The following is a 26,080-nucleotide window of genomic DNA, read 5'->3' as shown; positions in this document are numbered from 1 at the left end:
TCTCCTACATAGGGCGGTCAGTGAGATGACTGGTCCATTGGTTACACAGTACTCAGCCAGAATGTGCACACAGCTACCGCTGCCTTCCTCCAAGTTCGTTTACTGAGCTGGCCTTTATGAGCATGGATCCCTAGCTTCCCAGATATTTGTAATTGATTGGGAACCACTCACTTAGCAAACAGGGATTTTCTTCAGCCCTTGCATAAAGTATGAAGAGAATGAGGAGTTTCACAGAGACACTGACACCATGATTTAAATAAATAAGCTGTATTATCTGTACAAAAAATATAAATACAGTTTTGTGTTTTAGAGGAGGAAGTGTCTCCTTCCGCATCATCCAGCAGCCCTGGTAATTTGTGGCACTGCTGAGTCTCAATTCACAGAACAAATATTAAATGTACATTCATGTCATGCAAGGAGCACACTGCTTTCCACTCCAAACCCAAGCTTTCCAACTAGTTCTGAAAGGCACTTCCAACCTCACATTCTCACAGGTGGCAGAGCTGGAAGATGCCTGCTTTTTAGAAAATTCAAACACTGCCCACCAATGTTTAATAGCTACTGAACTAATCAACTGTATTAGTATTACAGAATTTGTGTTCGTTTTATGTATAACAAGTGTCACAAACAAATTGACTCCATTGCTCTCCCCCAATCCCACATTAGCTTTTACAAGGTACTCTGTACACAGTGGATCAGAGTTAAACATCTGTTTTGTTTCTTTTTAAAATTAGGAAGAATACAATTATTGCCACAGAGTTTTTAGGAACACAGCTGCAGGAAGTTAATAAAATCCCCCAAAGAGTTGTTTTTCCGGATGACAATGTACAATTACTAATATTGCACTTTTTAATACAAGAAATCCTAATAAATATTCACAAAAGATATACATAGAAACACTCTCTTTAATTTTAAATAAACATTACATTGACTCTTAATAACACAATTTCTTAGAGCCTATTTTTGTGATGAGGAAGAGGCTTACCCTAATTGTCCGTAGCACACCTAAGAAGGCACAGATTTAACATCGTCTTCCAAGCTTAACTTCCAGGCTGGCTGGGAAATGCAGCCCTGATGTCAGTGGTGGCCCTGGGGTGAGATAGCATTTGGTGAGTGTGTGTGTGAGCGGCTTATCTGATGGCTACCAGGCTCTGCCTGCCTCATCTGCTTAACTAAGGCTGCTCAGGAAGGAAGCAAATATTGCTGTGGAAGCTTCTCTGCAGACAGGATTTGCGGAGGGCTTCTGTTTTAGCCCTAGCCATAGCTAATGCGTGTTGCTGAACTGTGTGTGATGCTTAGCCGGCTGAGTGGTCCATTTACCCAGTCTGGTATGCTAACTACCATAGTATCCGTGGAGCCGAGAGGATGGTTACAAAGCTTTCGAGGGCTGTCTTGTGAGTCTTCTGGCTTTGCCATAGCACCTCATCACACTCCCTACTCCCAGCCTGCTGTGTAAATCGGGTGCACAGCAGCTCTTCTGTGGTTCAGGAAGGGCTCCCAGGTCCAGAGTGTGAGGGCTGGGAGAGAAAGTGCACTGTGGGCGTGGCACGACCCCCCTCTGTCCTCTCTGGCTAGCTCTGGTGGCAAGGCTTCCCACACCCTGTAGATGTTTGCCAGCAAACAGGTTGCTTAATGAATCCTTTGTGAGCTGTGATTCTAGTCCCTGGCCCAACAAGGAGCAGCAAAGTCATTCAGATGGAAAAACAGGAGTACTCATGCTCAAATGCCCTTGACCCACAGCAGCAGTTACTTCAGGGCTAGTGACCCTTGATATTATACCAAGGGCAGCCTTACTACACACAGCTAAACTCTGACCCCTTGTTGGGTTTTCCACAGCTGCAGACACAAAAGTCACTTGATAGAAGGGGGTAGAGACACTTATATAAGCTCATGAAGGGCACACCTTCTGTCATGCAGCATAGCTGCCCGAGAGGACTTGGAATACCCTTCCTCACCTCTGTTGAACCTGCAGGACTGTGCACATGTTACCAGGGCACAGGCTTGTCATATGGATCTCACGTGGCTGCTTGAAAATCTGTCCTGCCTGCAAGTTCCTCCCACTGAGGAGCACACGAAAGCTCCCCTCCCCTCCCTCCCTCTTTCGGCTTCTGTCTAATGCACCACTGTATGTCTTATGCCTTTGTTTGTCTTTTTTGGCATAATGCACCTGCCCACAGCTCAGTTCTCTTCTCTCTTGGCTTCCCACCCCGCCACCAGAAGAACTGGAGTCTAGCCTGGTTTCAGCTCTAGTATGCTGCTCCCCTGTTCTTACCACCAGGAAATGAAGGAACGGCACTCCTGATTGGCCTGTGCCTGTACCTATGTGTTATAAACTCCTTGCTGATCTTATAGAGTATGGCTTGCTCTTCCTGTGTCTCTGAGACTTGGATCAGGAAGGAGTCAGCTCTGCAAGGGAGCTGCTGTCTGCCTGGCCTGCTCTGCAAACCTCCTGTAGACATCTCTTTCTGTTCTCAACACTTGCTTCCAGCTAACTGAATAAGAAAACACATGCCAAGGTCCTCAGAAGCATGGGTGCAGGTGGACATGGGTGTGTGGGGAGGGGCAAATAAATAAATAAAAGGAAGAAAGCGAAAGTCATGTCCAAGGTGGTTGTATGAGTCCTTTGTGTGGCCAGGGTAGAGTTCATCCCTGAGCCCTGTCTTCATGCTTTGCCACACGTTCCACAGCAGCGAGATCGGAACTGGCCGAGCTGGCAGAGTTTCAACTGTCTCACCTTCTCGCAGTACCTGGTGGTGTCTCTGCACTCAGCTGGGAAAGCAGGGGGAGGAGGGGGACAGAAAGGAGATATGAAACAGAGGCTCATGGATGCAGCTGCGGCTGAACAGCCTAGGCACTCGGCAATCTGCCTGTGTGTGGGGGGTCTACCCAGCCATGGCTCTCCAGCCCTCTGGACAGCCTTCCCTCTGGCAGTGCTCAGCCCCTTGCCATTCCCTCCCCACCAGTTGTGATTGATGGGGGGGGATATCTCAGGACCTTCTTTGCTTCCTTCTGATAGCTACTTCTATTTCGGACTGCTAGACTTAACATCCTTCCTCTTGGGATAATCTCATCTCCCTGCTGGCCTTTCCCCCGTGGGCTTTTGTTATTTTCGTGAGAGATGTTCCCAGAAGGACAGACTTCTGGTCTTTGTGAGAGAGTATGCAAACAAGGACTTGGTTGAAGGTCCATATCCTCAGGTGCTTGGACCTCTCCCTGTTCAGCTTTCTTTTCTTTATCCAGGCCTCTTGTTCTTCAGCATACCAGGCCTTCCAGACACTGTGGCATTTCAGTTCTTAACCACTGGTGCAGCCTGTAGCTGGTAAGCTTTTGTAACTCCTTGCACTGTGAACCAGTCTCTTGTGAGCATGGCAACCATCTGACAGGAACACCAGCACTTCCCAAGAGTATCCACCATACATCTCCCAGTGTGTCTGAAGGGATGGGTCATGTGCCTACAGGCTTTCTGCCTCAGCGTTGTGAACTGACTGCCCAGTGAAGTTTAGTGGGGGTGGGGGTGGGGAAGAATTAGACTCCTATTTTTTTTATTGTCTATTCAATAGACAATAAAAGATTATCATCACTTTTTTTTTTTTTGTGGGGAAATATCTACCACTTGGGTTTTGGGTTCTAAGGTGGAGAGACTAGATCCCTACCTTACTAAAATACAAATACTGGTATGGGCCTGAGAGGCTCCAGACCTGAGGATGGAGCAGATGGATGACTGTCAGAACCCAGGGGCACAGTCTCCTGTTCCTTTCCAGTGGATGTACATGGGCTGGGAAGGGGGGGGGGTCAGCAGGTCCTTGTTTGGTGTGAAGCAGAGTAGTGATGGGTGCAGAGCTGGCTGAGTGGCAGGCATTCTGCATGCTTCTTCAAGGTTAACAGTGCTCTGTCTTTAGTAGCCTGGTCTCTGTGAACCATTGTTTAGTCTTCCCCTGTGGGCACCAGCCAGGTAGATTGCAGGTGTGTTGGAGGCCAATTTTATCCAGCCCTTGGCTCTTTTAGGGCTCAGGATGAAGACAGTGGAAGCCCTTGGGACACATCCTGGCATCTTTTGTGGTCTGAACATGTGTATACACATCCTTGCACACACCCGTGTACCCCACCTAAAATGTTCAATTCTGGCCCGAGCTCACAATCCTTAGGGAACTTGATCCAGTGCCCTGTGTTCAGGCTCAGTCCCAGGGATTGCCCTCTGTACCCGATGACCTGTAGGGAATTTGCAGAATGTTCTTTGGGATTGGAACGTACTGTTTTCACACGGAGTGATGTTGCAGCGTTGCCAGTTGGCGGGTCGGGGTCCCCAGGAACACAGGTGCTCAGGCACAGCCTTGTTGGTGCGCACATGAACACACTCCACCCGCCGGGACTGGAAGCCATAGTTGCCACAGGTTGCTGTGCACAGGGTCCAGAGGCTGACCCTCCAGTGTACACTGCAAGCCTCTGACCAGCAGTTTTGGGTGCTCACAGGCCTGTAGGGGGGATAATGACAAAGGTAAGGTCTTTCTTTCTGTGTGAACCAGATTTGAAAACAAACTACAAACTCAGAGATGTAGGTAGGTAAGTTGAGGTCTCGATCTCTGCTCTTATTAAGGAATGAGTGGGCCTGGACTGTAAGGAGGCCATTGTCCTGAGCACCCATTTGCTCTTCTCTATAATCCTTCATGACCCAGGAACAAGCTCTACTCATCATGGAGACTAGTAGAGGTGGAACTTGGAGTCTCATCTTGAGCTAAGAGGAAGAGGTAAGGGGACATTTTGCTAGGGGGTCATCTATAAGGACATGTGATAGATAGGCACAGGTTGAGACCTAGGGACAAAAGTTTTCATATTGGCCTAACTTCTAAGGACAGGCCAGCAAGATGAACTTGTTGAGCTCTTGTAGTCTGCTGGCCATGGTGTAGCTGCCTCTTGCTCACCCAGAGATGAGTGTGAATCTCTTATGGAGTCAGACCTCCTTAATGAAGAACATTTATGTGTACTTCATCCCTGAGAGGAGAAAGCCCAGGCTGGCTCATTCTACAAATACAAGTTCACAGTTTGCATGGGGCAAAGGACTTAGGGTAAGATGGAGGGGGACAGGACAGGTGACCCCTTGTGTAAGACTTGAGGAGCATCAAGGTTGTTGTGTTGTTGATATTGGGGCTGAGTAGAAGAGGACAAAGGCTTTGTCTTACCTGGGGAGGGCACTGCACTGCTCTGATGGTAAGGTGATGCCATCCCGGGTCTGGCAGAAGACCTGTCTATGCTGCACAGCAAGGCGAGGGCCTATGCAAGGCCCATTGCACTGGGAGGGGAAAAGGATGTGTATAGCATGTTATCTATGTCCAAGGGGAACGTTGCAAAGCTTAGGCTACTCAGAGGGCAGGATCACCGAGTAGGGTCTCATTAGACCTGTAGATCTTTTTTGTTTTCTTTGGCTCAGATAACAGACATTCAATGGCATGTGCTGTTACAATGGGACAGTTAACTGTCCTATAGTCTGTGGCCATTGTGCTAGGGAATGGCCCGGGGAAGTGTAGCATTGACCAGAGAAGACTGACCTGGATTAACCTGTGAAAATATTTTGTCATGTGCTGGGGATGTGATGGTAAGTTTCAGAGATGAAGACCTCTCAATACCATACCTAATAACATTGATCTATTTAAATACTTAAAAATAACTATTTTTTTTTGTAAAGTACAGTACATGTAAGTAAAACAAAGAATACTGAGGTAAATCCTCAGAAAATGAATATAGAGGGTCTGTGCATAATGTTACCACCTCCTTAGAAGGAACCTGGTCTTATATGAACACAGTTGACCATTTTGACATCTGTTACTGTATTTGATCAACAGACTGCAGGAAAAGCAAATAAACAAGGCACGATACAGTAACTCAGCAGCCTGCTTCCACTCACTCCTCTCCAGCTGTAACTGATGCCAAAGTTAAAAAGTCACTGTGCCTCTATTTTCAATACTTAGTTTCTTTATTGCTTTGTAATTATAATACAAAGAGCACTACTTCAAGCCTCAGGGGTGTGCTGCTTCATGCTTCCGAGCATGCAGCTTTGTTGGGTATGTGTCTATATGGCCTGTACATGTCTAGATTTAAGAGACATTGTCTACTTAGGGTTACAAGGGCTTTTGCCTATTTCTTCTCCGGCCACTGGTAGATGGGTTTCCATTTGCTTTAAATTTTTGGAAGTTCTTAGATGGTTATATAGTTTAAACATTAAGCATTCTACTAAGTATATACTTGTATCTCATCTTGGTTTGATTTGTATCCTCCTGTCTACTAAAAAGTATTTAATAGATTATTGTCAGATAACTTTTCACTTGGATAAAGTCTCCCCCATTATTTCTATTTTTTCCCTTTAATGTAAAATGTTTTATAAGTATCGTGTGTGTGTCCCTTGCTTAGCTAGGGGTTTTAATTATTTTCTCTTTTATGAAGTTCAGTGCACTCACTCAAATGATGTCTTCTCATAAAACCAAACTTTGATTAGTTCAATTTATTAACCACAGTTATGTGTTTTTGATTTTAAGTAAATTATTCTGTTTTATATTATTAGTCTGCCACATATATATATGGTCAGTGGTTGCTTAATGATAGAAGCACATTTTATATATTTTCCTTTTTGCTTTATTTTTTTGGTTTTTCGAGACAAGGTTTCTCTGAGTAGCCCTGGCTGTCCTGGAACTCACTTTGTAGACCAGGCTGGCCTCGAACTCAGAAATCCACCTGCCTCTGCCTCCAAAGTGCTGGGATTAAAGGCGTGCACCACCACTGCCCGGCATTTATATTTTCCTTTTTGATAAATGATTTTACTGTTATATAAACATCAAACTGAAATCAGGATGATATGACATCATCACATCATGCAATGATAAAATAAATATGTGTATATGTGTGCCTGTTTGTTCATTGGATCTGTTCAGGAGGCCTTCAAGAAGATCCCTTGAACTACCATATACAGATACTGGGAGTGAACTCCCTCTGCAGTGAGTACTCTCAAGCATCTAAACATTTCTCAAACACAGGAGAAGTAATCTTATGGGACCACTATTGTATGTAATGGTTAGTTATTGGCTGGGGCATCATTAATTGACACATGATGAGGCTGTTTTGGTGTGTAGAGCAGAACTGTTATTCTTGGGGCATGTACTAATTGCTTTTCATTTTTCATTATTTAATTTTTTGGCAATTTTACATATGTGTATAATAAATTCTGGTCACATTTCTTCCTCCACCTTCTCCTTTATTTTGCTTTCCTTTTAAACTTTTAAAGAGCCGACACTGTTCTCCAACGTAGCTAAACCATATTTTATTTCCTATGACCACTCAAAAGAAATTCAACTTTTTTATCTTCTCTAAATTTCCCCCCCAGTACAGAGGATCAAATGCAGGCAATTGTGATGCTAGCTGAGTGGTCTACTTTACCCTAGCCAACACCAAACTCCCTATTTATTTGATAAAGTCACCCTGATGAGTATAAAATGGTAATACATGTGGGATTATTTCTCCTCCTCCTCCTCCTCCTCCTCCTCCTCCTCCTCCTTCTTGAGACAGGGTTTCTCTATATACCCCTGGCTGTCTTGGAACTCACTCTGTAGACCAGGCTGGTTTTGAACTCAGAGATCCACCTGCCTCTGCCTCCTAAGTATTGGGACTAAAGGCATGCACCACCATCTCCCAGCTCTTTCTTTCATTTGAGAAAGCATTTTACTATTATGTAGCTCAGTGTGGATTTGAACCTTTGAGAGTTGGTTGCCATACTGGATAATATCCCGTTGGTGTACAAAACCCTTTAATTTTGATGTATTTTTGCTGTCTGGTATGGTCTGAATATATTTTATGAGTTTTTATGCTTGAAATTTAACTCCCAGTTACTAGTATTTAGAGGGGTTGAGTGGCACTGTGGGAGATAAGGCTGGGTGCGGTGTGGCTTTGTAAGACTTGAGCCTGCATGCATGCTTTCATGCTTTGTGGTGCCTGACCTGACAGAAAGGCTTGTCATATAGGCATATATTTTTACCATATAGGCACCACTCCTTGCTTGATAACTTCACAGTTTCTAGAACTATAAGAAGTAAATATATTTTCTTTATAACTTATCCTTATATGGAATTTTATTACAGTAACAAAAATGAACTGTCATATCTAAGAAATTATTGCCAAGCTCAATGTCTTGAAGGATCCCCTCTGTTTTCTTCTAAGAATTTTATTTTTAAATAAAATTTGTATGGTTTAAGGGACTAGCTTTGTTTTTGACATTGTTCAAACATCAAATGTTGAGAAATGATTCTTTCTCTACCAAAATGGTTTTGGCACTCTGTTGAAATCACTTTGTCATATATGTGAGAGCTTATTGTTATCTGTTAAAAGAGATCTCAAATGTGTACTATATTGTATACTCAACAGAAATGTGTAGATAGCTAAAATTCCAACAAATTTACATTTTCTAATTGCCCCAAAACATCTAGGACTATACCTGGCCAGTCAGAAAAGTCTCTGCCAATTAGTGCTGTCCCAGACAAACCAAGAATAGCCAGACACATGCTCTGTTGTTGGGCAACACCTGAACATCAGTCTGTTGGTATCTCTTATACCCACGATAGATCCACAGTGGTTTTTGAACACAGATTGTGGGCTCAATATACAAGGATATTAGTTCATATAAACACCTTTACACCTGATTCTTGTGTGTGTGAACAACAATTGTACAGCCATTACCACACTCCCCTTGACTTCCTTCCTCTCACCCCTAGAATCTTTTGTTTGTATTTGTCTCCTCTTAAAAATCACAACTAAAAATAATACTTATTCTCATTGGATAAAGTTAATATAATGCCTACATTATATCTAAAGGAGGCTCCATCTGCAGATTCTAGTCAAATGAGGACCACTCTATTGATCTTCGTGATGGCTGTTAACATTATGTTTTAAGTTACTGTGCTTAGGAGATCTATAAAACAAAAAGACTCTAACCTGTAAGCCCCACTCGCCCAAGGACAGACTTCCCAGAATGCTGGGGCTGTCTTTGTAATCTCCTTGTTTTGTACAATTTTAATAAGTCTGTTGTTTATGGGAACTAACAAGCCATGTGTTTTTGCTTCTTTAAACAAGCTTGCTTGCCTATAATTGCATACCAGCAGGATGTATGCTTGACTACATGTAGGTGGGGATGTGTACTCAGTTATATGGAGGCAGGAAGTATGTCAGGATGTATCTTGCCCCTCATTGTACAAAGGGAATAAATTTTCAGCCTTGTAAGGTTTATCTTTATAAGTCCTTGACGAATGTATTTTGGAACTTCACCTTGGGAATATCAAGTATTGAGTGTTGGCCATGGTGCCAGTGTCTGAATAAAGCCTCCTCTTTGCCTAAAACTTATTCATGGACAGACTAGTGAATCCCTGAACAACTCCAGGTCCCTCACAATCTCATTTGGGATTTTCCATGTTAACATCTAGGCAGGGGACTTGGGGAAGGAGGCCTAGGTTTCTAGGTGATCCATCTAGGCTTCACCTTTTCCTGGTTTGGAATGATGGTTTTCTACCCTAAGTTGCAGATCAGAACCACAAGAACAGTTTCTACAACCTGTATTGTAGTTGACTTAGACCTTTGGGAGGTACAGCCTGGATATCAGTTGTTTTGAAAGTTTTCCCCAGTGAACTTTTTGTTCCATGGACCTAGCTGAGAACCCTGAACCAGAACCAACAGTACAGTCTCCAGGAGGTTCTCCTCTGAAGTTTCCAGAACTATCCCTAGCACAGTTATAGGAGGTGGTCTTGGGGAATGTTGGTCTGAAGGTAGTGTTCGGGGTCACAAAATCAGAAGGAAAACCAACCAGCCTGAGGAGTGTGCTAATGCCTCAGAATAGCCTACACCCATTAGGACAGGGGATGTAGGAATGACACTGGGAGGGGTTAGTGAGAGATGTGGAGGGGGATTATCTTCCCATAATGGCAAGGTTTTTATCTGATGATTTCCCCTCAAAAACAAAACAAACAAACAAAAACCCAACCAGTCAACCAAACAAAGCCTCCTTTGTCTCCTCACCTGGCCCCAGTTGGAGAAAACCCATTCCACACACAGCTGCTGGTTACAGGCCTGGGTGTCCACAGGCCGCTTGGCCAGTTGAGTGCACATGTCATTGGACACTGGGGTAGAAATACCAGAGGCTTTCAACTTCTGACAGGTCACCCTGCGAGTCTGGACACCTCCACCACAACTCCGGGTACAGGCGGACCAGGATGTCACCATCCATCTGAGGAGAAGGAGGAACATGAGAGCAACTGCAGAGGGTAAGGCAGGGTGGGGAGCATGAACCTTGCTTTCCCCAAGACTGACTCAGAGAAGTGCAAAGCATCCACACAGTATCTCTGGAACCTGGGAGTGTTAACTTGTTGCTTGCTTGTGAGACCAAGTTGCATTGTGTGGCTTTGAACTGGGGGAGGCTCCTGCTCTGAGTGCTGGAGTTGTAAGCATACACCGTAGTTAGGATTTTGAGATGGGGTTATAGGAGTAGACTCCTATATGCCCATATCAGAGGAAGAGACATACTGGGGAGAGGTAATAAATAGTATGACCAGGGAACAGAGTTGCAGTTTTATGTAGCCACAAAGCAGGCTCTTTAGACTGGCAAGGAGCACATTCACTCCTAGAGTCTTCACAAAGAGCACATGGCCGCTTTGATTTCTGCCTTTCAAAATGGAGTTTTACGATGCCATTTGGACACATTTTTCTGGAAGACCCAGGAAATTGATAAAATATGGACATTGATGAGAAAATAACATTTGAGGGTTGTTTGCTTTAAGTTGCCCCAAACAAATGTAATTGCAGCTAGAATGCTTTTAGTTAGTAACACATAACACATTCCTAGGAAAGCCAGATCTAAAGCCTGTTACCTCTTGCCCTAGGAGATTATCTGAGTTTCACTGAGGTCAAGGTTTTGTCTGGAAATTCTCTGCTCACTTTAACCCTTGATCCAATGTCTATGCTTTATCTTTCAGAAACAAAGGTTGTCCTAGATTTCTCAGTCAGTCACTCAATGTAGACACCTTCTATTTTGGAGGGTTATAAGTAGAGTATAAATATCCATTCTTAACTACAGTTTAAGTCCCTAGAAGCAAACCTGATCAAGACAAGACTATGACAAATAGGCTTTTCTCATAAAACCGTTCTATAATCTGGGGACACTGTGAGGTCTTTCCTAACCACGCGAAGAGCTGTCATCTGTATATGTAAACATATAATTGTCAAAGAGCGAGAAGCACTCAGAGGCGTGGCACTTTTTGGCCAATTTTATATAGTCTAGGAACATGCCACTTGTTCAGTTACTTGGAGTCTGGGACTAGAACTATAAAGCGGATAGATCAGCTTCCTGAGTTAAAGCAGACTTTGGAAGATGATCAGAGCAGTGCCTATGTGTAGAGAGGAGGATTCTAGCATGGCCCTCACGCTGTACGAGCACTCTAGTCAAATGCAAGTATGGAAGGATGTGGCGAGAACAGGTTCCTTCCTGGAGCTGGATCTGCAGTTGACTTCGTGGCAGTTTCTGTACTCTGTGTCTGGAGGAGGATGACTTTATGCAGATTTCTAGGTCAAGGAAACATTGTGCTTAGGAAGCAGGGCACAAGGTGTTTTAGTCTCTGGAAGCTTAGAAACCAAAGAGGAGCCGGCCATTGCTATTTCAGTGGCTGAAGTAAATTAGGCTGATTAACTCTGACCATCACCAAATCAAATCACAGTGTTCCTGGCACATAAAAGATCTCTTCTTCATTTCATGCAGCTTGGCAAGGCCAGTCTTCCAGAGCCTTTTGTCCCTGGTGAATGTCAGGCCTGCGTTTCAATCAACTTTGATTTCCAAACGTACGTTTCAGTGATGTTTTCAGGAAGCTGGGGTGGGGGGTTTTGAGAAAGGAGAGCTACGGGCCACATTACTGTTCAGGAAGGGTATAAAAGGACATTAATCATTCCCGTGGAAACCTTCCCGTCAGCGAGTCAAACTGCTGATATTAATGAGTGTGTTTCATATTTCATGGAGTCTCTCCTAGTCTCAGCTGCTCCTGTGACTCAGCTGGCAAAACACAAAGCAGTTGCCTGAGCAGTATAGGAAAGTCCTACAGATAGGTCATGAAGGGGCATTTCAGATCCTAGCCAAGTCTCCCAGGGTGCAGAGCGCCATGCCGGTGCCAACTCCAACCCCATCCATTATCCTTTAGCTACTGGCTGAAGACTTGGGGGGAGGGATATGAGCTCAGCGGGACTCGTGGCTTCTGGAAGCATTGTTCTGTGTGATAGGAAGAGCTGGTGGGTGCCGGAGTGGCCTAGATATGGCTCTTGAAGGCAGAGGCTAGACATCTAGAGTTAAAGCAGCTAAGGAAAAATGGAGATGTATTCCAACTTCAGTGAGACACAACTATCTGTAAAAAGGTAAGTTTTCCTAACTAAGCCAGAGTATTACCTGGCAGAGGTATTTAGTTAGACAGACAGAGAAAAGATGGGGTAGAGCCCAGTAGTCCTTCCTTTCAACATTTCAATACAAAATGTTTTAAACAACGCAGAGTCCAGTTACTATTGTGGCCTCTGGCCTCACCCTGGGAAGTTATTTCTTTTAACAATTTTTTTAATTGGTTATTTTATTTATTTACATTTCAAATGTCATCACCCTTCCCAGTTTCCCCTCTGCAAATCCCCTATCCCATCTCCCTGTCTCCTGCTTCTATGAGGGAGCTTCCCCACCCACCCACTCATAGCCTTAGAATTCCCCCATGCTGGGGCATCGAGCCTCCACGAGACCAAGGGGAAGTAATTTCTTTACTGATCAGGCTCTCAGGACTTAAGTCCAGGTAGCCATTAGCTGGCTGAGTGGTGAGGAGATAAAGTAGGGCTGAAAGCAGAGGTCTACTCTGAGGATATTTCCAGCATGGTGGACAGGTGCCTATGGGTAGGAACAGCTCTTTGAACTCCATCTCTCCCTGCATGGTGCTAGTTGGCTAGCTAAAAGGCAGGGCCAGTGGTTGGGGGTAGGAAGGCTGTTCTTACCGTGAAGGACAGTCTCTCCGGTTGCAGGCAACAGGCTGCACAGCGGGCCGAGGCTTTCCTGCACAGTGCTCAGGGTCAACCTCCGTGCTGTTCAGTAAACACCTGAGGCGCGGCTGATGAACGCCTCTATTACCACAAGATGCTGAGCAGGTCGCCAGTCTATCCACAGACCACCAGTAATCTGTCACGGGGGAGGATCAGAGGGGAAGAGGAGATGGTATTATCGTCCACACCAGTTCTTCCAGGCAAGTGGGAGGTAGATTGGGAGTGAGACAGAAGAGAGAGCTGAAAGGCGCTATTACAAAAAGAAGCCATCCGCCTCGGAGGTAGGGCAGCCGCATTCCAACAAACTTGGGCAAGGCCAATGGACTCCAGAAGCCTCAGTCAACTCATCTAGAAAGTGTACAGAGTGTCTGTCACTTCATGATTCATGGCTGAGGGCTGAGCAACGGGAGGGAAGGACTCAGTACACCGTATTTAATCAACAGCCGTAGTACTTATTATTTTTTAAGCATACTTGCTCAAGTACTTTTTTCCTTTGGGTTCACCAGACAATGACTTTATTCTTTTCTACAGAGTATACCAAAGTACTTAATCATCTTTAAAAGCATGGATCCGAGTTGGATTTTGTTAATCTTACAAAAGTCAATTTATCCTGAGAGTTCACGTTTACATGGAACAGTGATGTGAGTTGAAGAGTTCAGTTCTTTGGGGAGGTGTGATGTACTGGGAGGTGAAGGAGCCTATTAAAATAAATGTAGGCTGGTATATTTGGGGTACACATTGTAAACTACAGACACTGAAGAAAGGCAATGAGAAGAGGGGACTTTTGTTTTCCTATTTGAGTGGCAAGCAGAGGTTGCTCCAGGAGAAGGCTCTGTCCTTTCTTGTGGTATCAGAACAGGCCATGCTCCCACAGAGGCCTCAGTCTTGGAGTACATTCCATAGCACTGTGCTTTTTTCTTTTTCCTTTTTTGGTTTTTTGAGGCAGGGTTTCTCTGTGTAGCCCTGGCTGTCCTTGAACTCACTCTGTAGACCAGGCTGGCCTTGAACTCAGAAATCTGCCTGGCTCTGCCTCCCAAGTGCTGGGATTAAAGGTGTGCGCCACCACCACCTGACCCGCATTGTTTTTTATTTTTTATTTATTTTTTATTTTTTTAATGGAGTTGTTACAGTGCAGTAGAGCCAGATGCCAGCTCAGCCTTTTCCTGCTGCTTTCAGCTCCTTAGCAACTCTGGCTGGTGCAGTGACATGGACTTGCTCACCAGCTCGTATTCCTGGAAGGCTCCCTCCAAGCTGGAGCCATGCAGACAGGATGCTCTATCAGGTGTGTGTGTGTGTGTGTGTGTGTGTGTGTGTTGTTTGCCAGAGCCAAAGGAGAGGCACCTGGAAAGCCCTTTGCCTGTGACTTATGGCTGATCACCCTGAGACGTGAGGAGGCCTACACTGCTCTCTGCAGGGAGATGGCAAGTGACCAAGCTGCTTAGATCAAGATCCGCTTTTAAAGCAGAATCATCAGAGAAGACATGGGTTCTTAAAAATGTTCCATGGGTGGTCTTTTCTAGTTAAACCAGCTTAAAGGAAACACGTGTAACTCTGACAAACAGTGATGCCTTCTCCATCCCTACTTTTCCAGGCCTAGCCTCTCTGAAGATGGGGGTAGCAGAAGTAAGGTTTCACAATACGGCAACATTGCCCACCAGAGACTATGCCACTATGTCCTACTAGAGAATGGATTCCCAAGTAAGCCTGCTGCTCAAAGCGCCGATTTCTCACCTTGGATCACCAAAGAGGCTTTCTGCACGAGGGTCCCTGCTTCATTCTGAGCCAGGCAGCTGAATTCTCCTTGAGGTCCTCCACTGAGATTTGCAACGCGGAGGATCTGTCCAGCTCCCCAAATGTGGTGGGTCAGCTCTGGGGCAGTGGCAATTGGCTGGCCATTTTGGAACCAGGTGATATTAGGGGTGGGGTGACCTTTGATGGGACAGCCTAGAAGAAAGAAGACAGAATCAGTACAGCCCAACCCTCCCCATTCCTGGTGAGTGCATGAGTGTTTCCACGGTGCCAGGAATTGTATGCATGTCACGGCCTTACAGATAGTATTTTTACTATGTTTGCTTTTCCCGAGGAAGGGGGTGTTTTCACTCTCTGGACTTCTGGGAAGGCGACTATTCTTCATTCGGCTCCATAAAAATGCCTTAAGAATACAAAGGGACTGCTTCTCTCTCTGCCTCTACACTGCCTTCTAAAACAATGGCACAAGGGGTATTAATTCATTGAAAAGTTTCTTCCCGTTAGCTTTCCCACTGATTCACAGATTCATTTATGGAGCAAGTTTTTCTTCAAATGTTGGGAAAAAAAACCTCTACGATATTCTCTCTCTCTCTCTCTTTTTTTTTTTTGCATTCAGAGAATATTTATTACATGAGTCTAAAGAGAGTAAAACCACATATATATTTATCAATAGTTGATTTCAAAGCCAGATGTTAACCAACAAAGTAGCAAAAGCCATGTGATAATCTTTGTAAATAATCACAATATTTTTAAGTGAGACTTAAGAATCAAATTTTTACCAATTAAAATCTAATTCCTGCTGTCACGTTACTTTGTATTATTTTTGAAGTAACGGATTTTCAGCAGACACTAGGAAAATAATTTTAGACATTGGCGTCACTTACCCACAAATGAAAAGCCTTGATCTTTTGATAACTCCTAACCAAGCATGGATTGGACATGTGTAACCCTACTCTATGTAGTTATAATATAGCTTGAAATATTAGCAGTCTAACATATTAAGCTTAACACAGATTATGAAGTTGCTGAAATAGGTTGCCACTGTGAGAAGACATTTCCTGTGAATTTGGAACACTTACTGCATGTGCAGTTGCACGCCTCAGGCTTAGCTCCTGAGTTACTTTGAAGCTCACCGTGTTTGCCAAATCATTAAAGTGTGGAGAAACTGAGGTTTCCCTTCAGTTCAGTTAGACAAGTATCCATACGTGGCACCTACAGTTCTGGGGACTGTGAAGGTAGTTGGGACCACTTCCTCTCTTCCAAGGAGATCCAAGCTTGTATGGAATTACAAGGACAAAATAACAGGGTGACAACTTGGATGTAGGAAGGGGACCAGTGTGACTAGGTGGGGTATAGAGGGGACAGTGTGGGGGCAAATAAGAGCCAAGTGCAGTGAAACACATGAGCACACACACACACACACACACACACACACACACACACACACACACACACACACATACCGCCACCGTTCTGCATACTGAGAAGATTTGACTAATAGTCCACAGAGGTATCACAGTCAGTATTTCTATATCTTGACACCTATACATGTTATCTAAAAGAATAGCTGGGAAGAGGTGGAGGGAGCACAAACGCTGGCATGGCAGAATGGTGCTTAGCACAGCTGGATGGTGAGGCAGGGAAGTTCATGGGCAGCTTTATTTACTTATTATGCATCCAAAATTATCCATAACCCATGTTTGCATTAATTCATTGTATTTTAGGAATAACTCAGTGTCTAAATAGTTTTCCTTATTCCTCAGTTGCTTTTCCTATCGTCTGTTTATTCCACTCTTTTCAGCAAGTTAAAAATAATTGCTGGGCCAGCCTATTATTTGCAAGTGTCTTCTAGATGGTTTTTTAATATTTATTTATTGTGAGTATGAGAGAGTTTTGTCTGGGTAGATGCATGTGTACCAAGTGTATCTGTAGAGGTTGGAAGAGGAGGGCTGATTCCCTGTAACTGGAGTAATAGATGGATGTGAGCCCCTGTGTGGATCCTGGAAACTAAACCCCAGTCCTCTGTAAGAGAAGCCAGTGCTCTCAATCACTGAGCTATCTCCTTGGCCCCTTTCCTAAATGTCTTACAGTTTACTTAAAAGTTCTTCGTGGTTCCCCTTCCCTCACTCAGCTCTGCTGAGTCAGCGGATCACTTTCATTCGGTTACTCTTGATTCTGAAGATCTTGACTTGGCTGCTCTTTGGGGAGACACTGGGCACCCCCTCCTGTCTGTCTGTTTCTTCCTCAGAGCAAATGGAGTCCTGAATTACAGATGGAATGCTGCCTGGGTCAGAGGCGTAAGAGCTTCTAGTTCCATTCAGGGAATAAATAGAAAGGAGACAGACGGCACAGAATAAAAACGTCTGTACCACCCCCGCCCCCATCCTGCTATTGAGGGTGTGGACAGCCAGCCAGCCATTTTGTTGGCTTTCTGTGCTGGGAAGAAAAGAGCAAGAACTCGTAAGGGATGCCAGCGCCATAGACGTTTGTAGCAAGGTCACCCCTGAGTCTAGCAGGGATGGAACAATGTAGATGGAATGTTGCCAGACCAGGCTGGACTGTCTTCCCCTATACTAGGACTCAAAACTGGAATGTGCTTCAGGGTTAATTTGTGCAGGCAAGTGCACGGTGAAGGGGACCAACTCTAGGCATCTGCGAAGCAGGGTGTGGGGTCTGGTCCATGTGGACCTGGTCCCTGGGCCTAAGTGCTTGGTTGGCTGGCTGGGTGAACATGGGTGGGTGGTGGTGGAAAATGACTCTGGAACATCATCTCTTTCTGAAGTTCAGGTTGGATTGTAAGGAGTCCCTGAAGGGCACAGCAGAGGTGTGGGTGCTTTCGATCTTTGTTACAGGTTGTTGGATACACACCCTGACTAAGACATTCCTAAAGTACCTTTTACCCTCCTAAAGCCATGAGTGTTTGCCACATAGATGACGGCATTTCCTCCACATCAGGACAGTGACCACAGAGAGTTCACTTTGAATCTGTGAGATTATTCATCTTGAATTGGGAAACTCTTTTGGGAAAGTTTATCTTTGGTCTACTTTTCAAAGAGAGAAGCCAAAAAGCCATGAGTTCTAACCAAAGTAAATAAATATTGCCCATCACCCTTCTTTCCCGTCTTTCAGAGCTTTTGACTGTACACACAGATAGCGCCTTAAAATGTCCTCTATTACTCAGAAGTAATGTTCTTAGTGTACATGTAGTGCGGGCCCCTGAGCTTTTATGTCCATATTTATGTGTGTGTCTCCATGTGTGTACCATGGTCTCTGGGGACGGCCAGCAGCAATAGTCAAAATAAGGGTCTAACGTGAATTCCCACTGCGCATGTTCCCAGTGAATAATTACCCATGTTTCCTTGCTAATGAGAAAACCTGGCTTGTAACAGGGCTCCCTTCTGTCACGGATATTTCTCATTTGTTAAGGTAGAAGACATATCAATCATTTCTTTTTGAAGCTGAGCACTCTCTCTCTGTGCCATTTACAAGGACATCCAAAACTCTGCTGTGTATTCCATGCCTCCAACAAAGCCAAACAATAACTTCCAAATCCCAGTTCCTGCACTGGTGAGAAGTTAGTAGTGTTTAATGCAGGGGGTATGTGGAGGGGTGGGCACGTCTCTTTCCTGCATTCTTTTCAGCTCTATAAGTGCCAGTTTTTCCCATCCTTCAAGGCCAGTGCCTTCCAGAGGAAACTGATGGTCAGAAGGACTGACAGTCATTCTGCAGGCCTCAGCTCTTAACCAGGGTTATGAGATAGCAGAGGGGAAGCAGTGTTTGGGAAAGCTGCCTAGTTAACGAGAGTTCTGGCACCAGAAACCCTCCTTTTAGTAACCCTTAACCAGAGAAAGAAAACACTGAGTTTTGACTTCATTCAAGGCCCACTGTGGCTCTCAGCTGAGCCAAGGCCAGGTGATGTTTTGCTCTTTCTATTTCATCATCATCGTCATCACCACCCCTTTCCTCCCCCAACACACTGTGCAGTGAACGATGCTTAGAAAGATATATATATATATATATATATATATATATATATATATATATATATATATATATATATCCTTATTTCTGATTATTTTCAAGTGTAGGCACACCCATGTCTCCTCCTCATAATGTCTGTAACATCCCTGTGCATGATAAGAAGCAGGGAAGAATCTGAAGTGTATTTGGGTCTAGGAAGCATGTGTCAAAGTCCAAGGGCATCCATATTGTTTGCTCTGCATATGTCAGAGTCAGCAGGCTCCATCGAGCCCAGGAATTCCATCCAGCTGACACTCCAGCTTCTAGAAAATGAGCATTTAACTGACTTTTGTTAGCTCCATGTCCTGCTTTTACATTGGTTCTTAGAACTATAGCAGCCTGTCTCATGGAGACAGCCCAGGTTTGACAGGGGAAGGAAACACTGTGATGGAAAAGTGGGTTGTCCTGGTGGCCCTAGCTTCCAGCTTCCTTGGAGGCTGTATATTCAGGAGATGGTAGGTACCTTAAGGCAGTGTGATGAGGCTGCCTCTTAGGAACTGAGCTCACACTGATCACTATCTGGTAGATTTTTATTGTTGCTGTTGATTTAATGGGCTGAAAACCACCAGAAGCTTTGGCAAACCCTTGGATTGTAGGCTCCTTTGTAGGTCAAATCAAGCCAACTCGAGATTCATTGGCTGACTGTCACTTGAGTGAGCCACATATCCGGAGTTCATTTGTTTTGAGTTCTGAGCCTTAATGAGGAGAAGTAAGGTTTCAGAGCACACATTCCTGCCTCCCCTTCTCCAGATTAAAAAAACTAAAAAAAAAAAAAAAAAAAAAAAAAAAAAAAAAAAAAAAAAAAAAAAAAAAAAAAAAAAAAACAGAAAAAAAAATGTAGCTTAGGTTGTTCTATCAACCACACAGAGTAAAGACAAGACCTAGGCTTCAGGAGCTCATGGGGAGGAAAGTTTTGGAAGTGGGAATGTACAATCTGGAGGAGGAAGAGGAGGAGGAGGAGAAAACAGAGCTTTGGGAAATTTCACTTCTTTCACTGCAATCTGAAGGAAAGGAAAGCTGTGGCAGGTTGGGACATGCTGTGTAAAAATATTAAAGACGTGGCATTATTACTTCATGAGCTGGCTCCAGGCCTGTCAGCATTTTCATTATAATCCTGTGTTTTTCACGGAGTTAAAACGTTACTATAAAAATGATGTGTGTTGGGATGAAACTTGGCACTCGGTATAGTCAGTCTGGAAGTCCTTTCCTTAATTTAATTTTACAAAACTGGAAAACACTTGCTCGGTACTTTAAAATTTATAGAGGCCTCGCTGGTCTGCCAGTGGTCTGAACTGGTATGGGGGCCCAGGCTCAGGCCATGGGGTGACCAACCAAAGCAGGCAAGCTGCTCCATGGCTGCTTCTGGTCCCTGCTTTTTTTCAGCTTGGGTCCCTCTGGGCAACAAGTATGGTCTCTAAAATAGCAGAGCGAGTAGGAACTGGCACCAGGCAGTGGGCTGGGAGAAATGATTAATTTATATTGGAAAACCCCAGTTCCTGACTCCCCATTTGTCAGCTGGACCCCAGAAGGCCATGGAAGAAGACAAGCAACTTTAATTTTTACTCAAGATTTCTGGGACCTCCCAATAAGCTGGTCAAATAACCAGCCTAAGACTATTCCCATGCACATTTGCCCAAAGAAAACGAACTTTAAAACATTCCTGGAAAAATGGAACTACACAAGGCCGTTTTCCATTCCCCAGAATGTCGTTCTACCCCTAAGGGCAAGCTTTAGGTTTCCATTGGCAGGGGGTGTACGAATGTCTCCCATACTCTTGGGCATCTGGAGGAAGAACTTGATAGATTTCTCAGCATGAAAAGTAGCTCTGTCCAGATGTATGACTTGACTGGGGCCTTGCCTTCTCTATGACAGTTTAGGTCCTGCTGGTCGACTGTCCTTATATATACCCTAGGATCTGGATATTACAGGTTAAAGAAGGTGAGATGCCAATGTTGGAGACGCAGGCAGGCTCAGTCTTGACTATGAGAAGAGGAGTTCATTGTTTAAGGTAGAGCTTGGTGGTGATGAACATCATAGCAATTCAGGGCTGCCTAGACCTCACTTCAGAAGGGGGAGTTGGGAGGGTATAGGGGAACGCAAGGTCAAGAAAATCAGCTCAATTTTTAAAATTCACAATAAAAATTGTTTGGGATTTAACTTATCACAAGTGGATAATACACAGAATTCCCCTGGGTCCCTCTCTGCCAGTAGGCTCTTGGCATAAAGCTCACCTCTTAAAATCACATCAGCATTTTTTAAAAAGTTTCAACTTTCTGGGTTTATAAATCCCTGGTTGACTTTACCTTCAGGCTGCTGGCAGGTGCTACCCAACCTGCAGGATAGAAGGGCGGGCGGGATGGCTCCAGGGAGGCCTGGCTGCCAGCTGTGTGAGGCCCAGGGAGGAGTCTCAGTCCACTGACCAGATGCCTGTCCATGAGTCCCCAGCTGTGGATCACATGGGGTCACCCCACTCAAGTCAGAGAGCTCTTCCATCTACAGTTATTCCCAAGTCACCCTCCGTAAGGAAGGAGGCTGGGGTTTCGCGTAAGACTGGAAAGGAATCGTTTCTTCAGGACCTTGGGAATATCACTGGAGTGCAACTGTCCTGACGTGCAAACAGCAGCGCCTGGGTAAAAGCTATTGACCCTAGGCAGCAGGCATACCTCTCCTGATCAAAGTAGCTGTGCACACACACACACTCTAGCCAAGGGGGAGGCAAGCTAGAAACTAGCCAGGTTAGGCTATGGGGAGTAAGCGCAAGCCTGCAGCTTCCCAGAGCTGACATGCCTTCATGAACTGAGGTTAGGTTTGGCTCTGTGTACCGGTGAGAACCTTGCAAAAGAAAGAAAGAAAGAAAGAAAAAGCCCATATGTGCATGCACACACAAAAGGAACCTTCGCTTAGAGCCCTGTATACACCCCATTTCGATTCATTTCTATTGAACCAAAGCCACAGAACAGCAGCGGAGATGAAGAATGGCTAATATTCATAGCAGGTATCCTGAGAGGCTGCACTGGGGTTCACTGGCAGGGCACAGGAAGGAGCAACTGCTGAGGAGGAATTCCAGAGTGCGGCAGAGGGGCGGGGCCGCTGGGGCAACGGGAAGACCTTCGCTGAATTTATTATTTGCACATGAGCCTCCTGGGTCCTGAGGCTCCAGGACCTTCTCAACAAAGTAAAGATAATAATAAACAATGTGAATGAAGAGAATAAAGATGAGAGTTAAACAGGCAAGCTGGAGGAGGGATGAGAGCCACAGGAAGGTTCAGGAAGAATGAAGATAGAGGTCTGTTGCAACTGTGTAGAAGGAGCTGCTGGCTGACTGCGGCTGGATAGTAACACATCTGGCAGGTGATGTCTGGTCTCTGGCAGGCAAGCTTGTGTGTGGGTTCTCAGGGACCCATAAGTAGAGATATCCTAAGGTCCAAAACCCACAGCTCATATTGGGAAGTCCATGGCAGCCACTGGATAGGCATGTGAAGAGCTGATGGTGGCTGTTCAGCTGCATAGATGGTTGGTTGCTGTCTACATTTCTAGTGCCGCTTTGGCTTCTGAGCCACTTTAGGTATGCTCTTGGACCTCCCATGGATCTACATAATCCATAGATTCCCTTGGGGGCATTTAGTGGGCTTCCTGCAGGCATAAGGACATATAGCATACATAGTTCAGATCCTCTGGGCAAATTCAGATTTTTAAAAGGACCACTTTTTAGAGGCCTTAGAATCAATGCTACCTTCTCAGGAAATATGGGATTTGGGGCAATCTAGGCCTGGGAGTGACAAAACACATACTGTCTAGATGGAAACAGGTAACTTTTGGGTTAAATTTTCTTCCTTCTGGAGTCTTTGTTCTCTGGAGCATTCTCATCATGAGGCTGAGGTCTGGAGTGGGGAATATATTTAAAAAGGGTTGTGTGCCTGGTCTCTCTGTAAACGATGGAGGTGTCAGTTCCAAATTCTGGCGGTGAGACAGCAGCTAGTATTCCTCTGGAGCCTGTGAAGCCAGTTCCCTTATCACTGGCAGGAGCTGGGAATGGCTATTGCGGTGATTATTGGCACACCAAAGTGCATGTTGTCCTCTAAGTTCCCTTAACTACCACAAGCATCTAGTTCTTCCCACCTCCTTCTCTCCTGGAAAACCTCTCCAGCTCAGGAGCTTCCTGCCCCTAAGCGCCTCATTTCTCCTCATGACCCTGCTATTTCAGCTATCCTTTCTCCCTCGCTCCTACTTCTCTTGTCTTCCTCTCTTGGGTCCTCTTTCAGTCTTCATCTCTTGTTACTGTCCCATCCCCCTATCTCTTCTCCTGGCCACGCCCAGTCTGTCTGGCCATGTCTAATCTACTACATTCTCTTTCTGCTCTGGACTCTCCCAGATGTCTCTGGCTGGACTCTTTCTTATATCTACAATAAAAATATTCTCCTTAACCATACCTTGGAGTGGTCATGACATCAGTTTATACAGGAGGGGAGACTGAATGTTCCCACAGAGCTTCCCAAAGATCTTTAAATATGCTAGACATGGAAACCTAAATGTTTAGGATTAGACAGAACAGGGGTCCTCAGTTTGGATTTCTATATTCTACTTTTAATATATGTATATATGTATATATAGATTTATAATTTTCTTAACATTTTACTATTAAATCACTCTAATGACCAAATATGGGAAATCCTAGATAATGTATACAGGAAAACCACCTTCCCCTATCATTAAGAGAGTTCCCCTCCCCAAATGTATTTTTGGGTTATGATCGTGGGGAAAGGGCAAGGTTGTGAAATGACAAGTGTTTACAATAAGATGTTTATATATTGCAATCTGACTGCCAAAAACCGTGATTAAAGACTGAGGAGTAGATTAGTGTCACAGCTGCTGGTACAAAAGCCAAGAGCAGAAGGGGCTTTTATCAGTAAAGGGTAGATAGTGAATATTTAGACCGAGCCATATGATCTCTGGCATTGCTTTCACTGTAGCTTGAAAGCAACCATAGACAACATTTAAATGAGTCAGCAGGGCTGCACCCAAGTACAGCTTTATTTCTAAAGAGGCGGCAGCCTAGAAGCTGAAGTCTAGGACATGAGATCATCAGGGTTTCTATATGCTGAGAACAAATGGTCCAGTAAAACCACTAAATGCCTGTGCAGAACATATTCTTACCTCCAAAGAAAACAGCCATTTTTACCAGAGAAAGAATTCGATACCTCTTTTCCTAGTTAAAAGTTTCATTTTGCTGCTTTAAAAAAATACCAGCGAAAGTTCTTTATGGATTAAAACTTCAAAAAATATAGCAATCAAGAAACCCCTCGACTCCCACTACTCAGAAATAGACACCTCTGTATACTGCCCCTTCAAACCCCTTAGAATCTTCCCTTTAATACATAAGAGAGACATCTACCCCATCCCTCAGAACTGTTGCCAAAGAGTCTACCTGTTAGCATACCTACATTTTTTATTTATGGTATTTGTACAGATAATTATGTAATCTCCAGTTTATCATGAACACAAACTGTGCTAAGGGTAATTTCTTAGCAGTTTTGTCCATATGTACTGATGGTTCTTACATCATCACACTGAAGGAACACTGCTGGGTTAACGAGCATCACTTAAGAATATTGATATGCATTGACAACTTATCACCCAGAAATGCCATGCTAATGTATATTTTGGGCAACAAAACATGGTAGTTGGTATGTTAGTCTAATCCATTCTTGAATACTAGTCAGTAGACAAAACAATGGCTTCCATCTTTGGAAGTTCATATCCCAGTCCTGGCAATCTATCAACATGCTACTTTATGCAGTAATTGTACTTTATAGATATGATTAGGAAATGATCTCAACTGGAGGGATTATTCTAGAATATCATGCAATCAAAGGGGTACTTAAAAGAAGGGAAACAGAGGTAATGTTAGAGAATTTATGGTGTTCTTTATCGTCTTTAAAGATTGAACAACTGTCACAGCCAAAGGACAGAGGTAGCTTCTAGATGCTGGCAAAGGCAGGGGGATAGATGTCCCTTTAGAGCTTCTGGATCAACCTTAATTTCAGCCTATTTATATCTATTTTGAAATTCTGACCTCCAAAACTAAATCTACATTTGCATTGTTACATCATGGAGCCTGTTGTATTTTGTTATGGCATCAATTGTCAATTAATATAAAATTTGTGTTTTTCATCTTCATAAATTTCCTACCTGATAATACTTCCCTTTTATTTGCTTTATTTTGATTTCAGGAAGATTGGGTCTTCTGTTAACCCTTTCTGCAAGTCAGTAAGTAAGTGCTGATGGATCACAGATCTCTTAGAGATTCTGAAGAAATCTGTGCTTTTATGAGAAAGAAAATGTATTTACATGTGCTCTTGAGACTTCAAAACTGCCTCAAGTTCCTGGTCCTAGGGTAAGAATCCCCATGAAGACAGCAGCAGTAGAAAGGACACCACCATAATATTCTCTTACTTAGAGTTAGAAGTATACGATGCAGGAGTACCAGTTAGATGCTGCCTGACCAGGGGTTACAGAGGCTTCGCATCACCAACACCTACTCTCCTTGCTCTCTGCCTTTTTACTTTCTAGCTCCCGAGTCTGGAGTCAATCTCTTTCCTGTCTTGCACCAGAAATTTCTTGCTTTTTTTTTTTTTTTTTTTTTTTTTTTTTTTTTTTTTTTTTTTTTTTTTTTTTTGAGACAGGGTTTCTCTGTATAGCCCTGGCTGTCCTGGAACTCACACTGTAGACCAGGCTGGCCTTGAACTCAGAAATCCACCTGCCTCTGCCTCCCAAGTGCTGGGATCAAAGGCGTGCACCACTACTGCCCAATGCACCACAAGTTTCTTAACTTTTCCCCTTTCCTTCGTAAACAACTCAATCCAAAACTCAGTATACGAGGCTAACTGGAGTTAAGTTCAGAGAGGAGGGGAGGTCATGGTAGTTGAGGATGGGGTGCTGAATCTGAGCAGTGAAGACTGAAGTCACACAAAGGATGTTGCTGTGGTTTAACCACATGTTGGAACATGTGGTGTTTGGGGGTGAAGCCTAGTGGGTGTTTGGATCAGAAGAACAGAATCCTCATAAATGCATTGGTGTTTTCTCACAGGAGCAACTTAGTTAGAAGTAAGAGTCTGGCATCTTTTCTGCACATTTGCTCATCCTTCTGTTTCCCACCAGGAGTTGAAGCAGAGAGACATGATGATCAAGAGCTAAGAAGATGCATATGCTGTGCTTAAAATCCTCATGGTAGTGG

General features: G+C 44.2%; 1 protein-coding gene across 6 annotated transcripts in view; it reads right to left on the bottom strand.

The window, feature by feature from the left end:
• Window positions 1-251: 251 nt before the first annotated feature.
• Window positions 252-26,080, bottom strand: part of Adamtsl1 (ADAMTS like 1) — an 895,122-nt gene continuing 869,293 nt past the window's right edge. For 3 of the 6 annotated variants that reach the window (XM_031377795.1, XM_031377798.1, XM_031377799.1), the window contains 6 exons: window positions 14,809-15,021; window positions 13,033-13,213; window positions 10,045-10,252; window positions 5,178-5,287; window positions 4,252-4,472; window positions 252-2,769 (listed from right to left, as the gene is read on the bottom strand). In XM_031377795.1, coding sequence (XP_031233655.1) covers window positions 2,663-2,769; window positions 4,252-4,472; window positions 5,178-5,287; window positions 10,045-10,252; window positions 13,033-13,213; window positions 14,809-15,021 — 1,040 coding nt within the window. In that variant the 3' untranslated portion in view covers window positions 252-2,662. Of the gene's footprint in view, window positions 4,473-5,177; window positions 5,288-10,044; window positions 10,253-13,032; window positions 13,214-14,808; window positions 15,022-26,080 lie in introns of all 6 variants that reach the window. The other 3 variants (XM_031377794.1, XM_031377796.1, XM_031377797.1) reach the window with 1 other exon arrangement.

Source organism: Mastomys coucha, unplaced genomic scaffold, assembly GCF_008632895.1.
Source record: "Mastomys coucha isolate ucsf_1 unplaced genomic scaffold, UCSF_Mcou_1 pScaffold18, whole genome shotgun sequence".
Classification (NCBI taxonomy): Eukaryota; Metazoa; Chordata; class Mammalia; order Rodentia; family Muridae; genus Mastomys; species Mastomys coucha.
The sequence above is the reverse complement of the archived record's forward strand: the minus strand, read 5'-3'. Positions and strand labels throughout refer to the sequence as shown.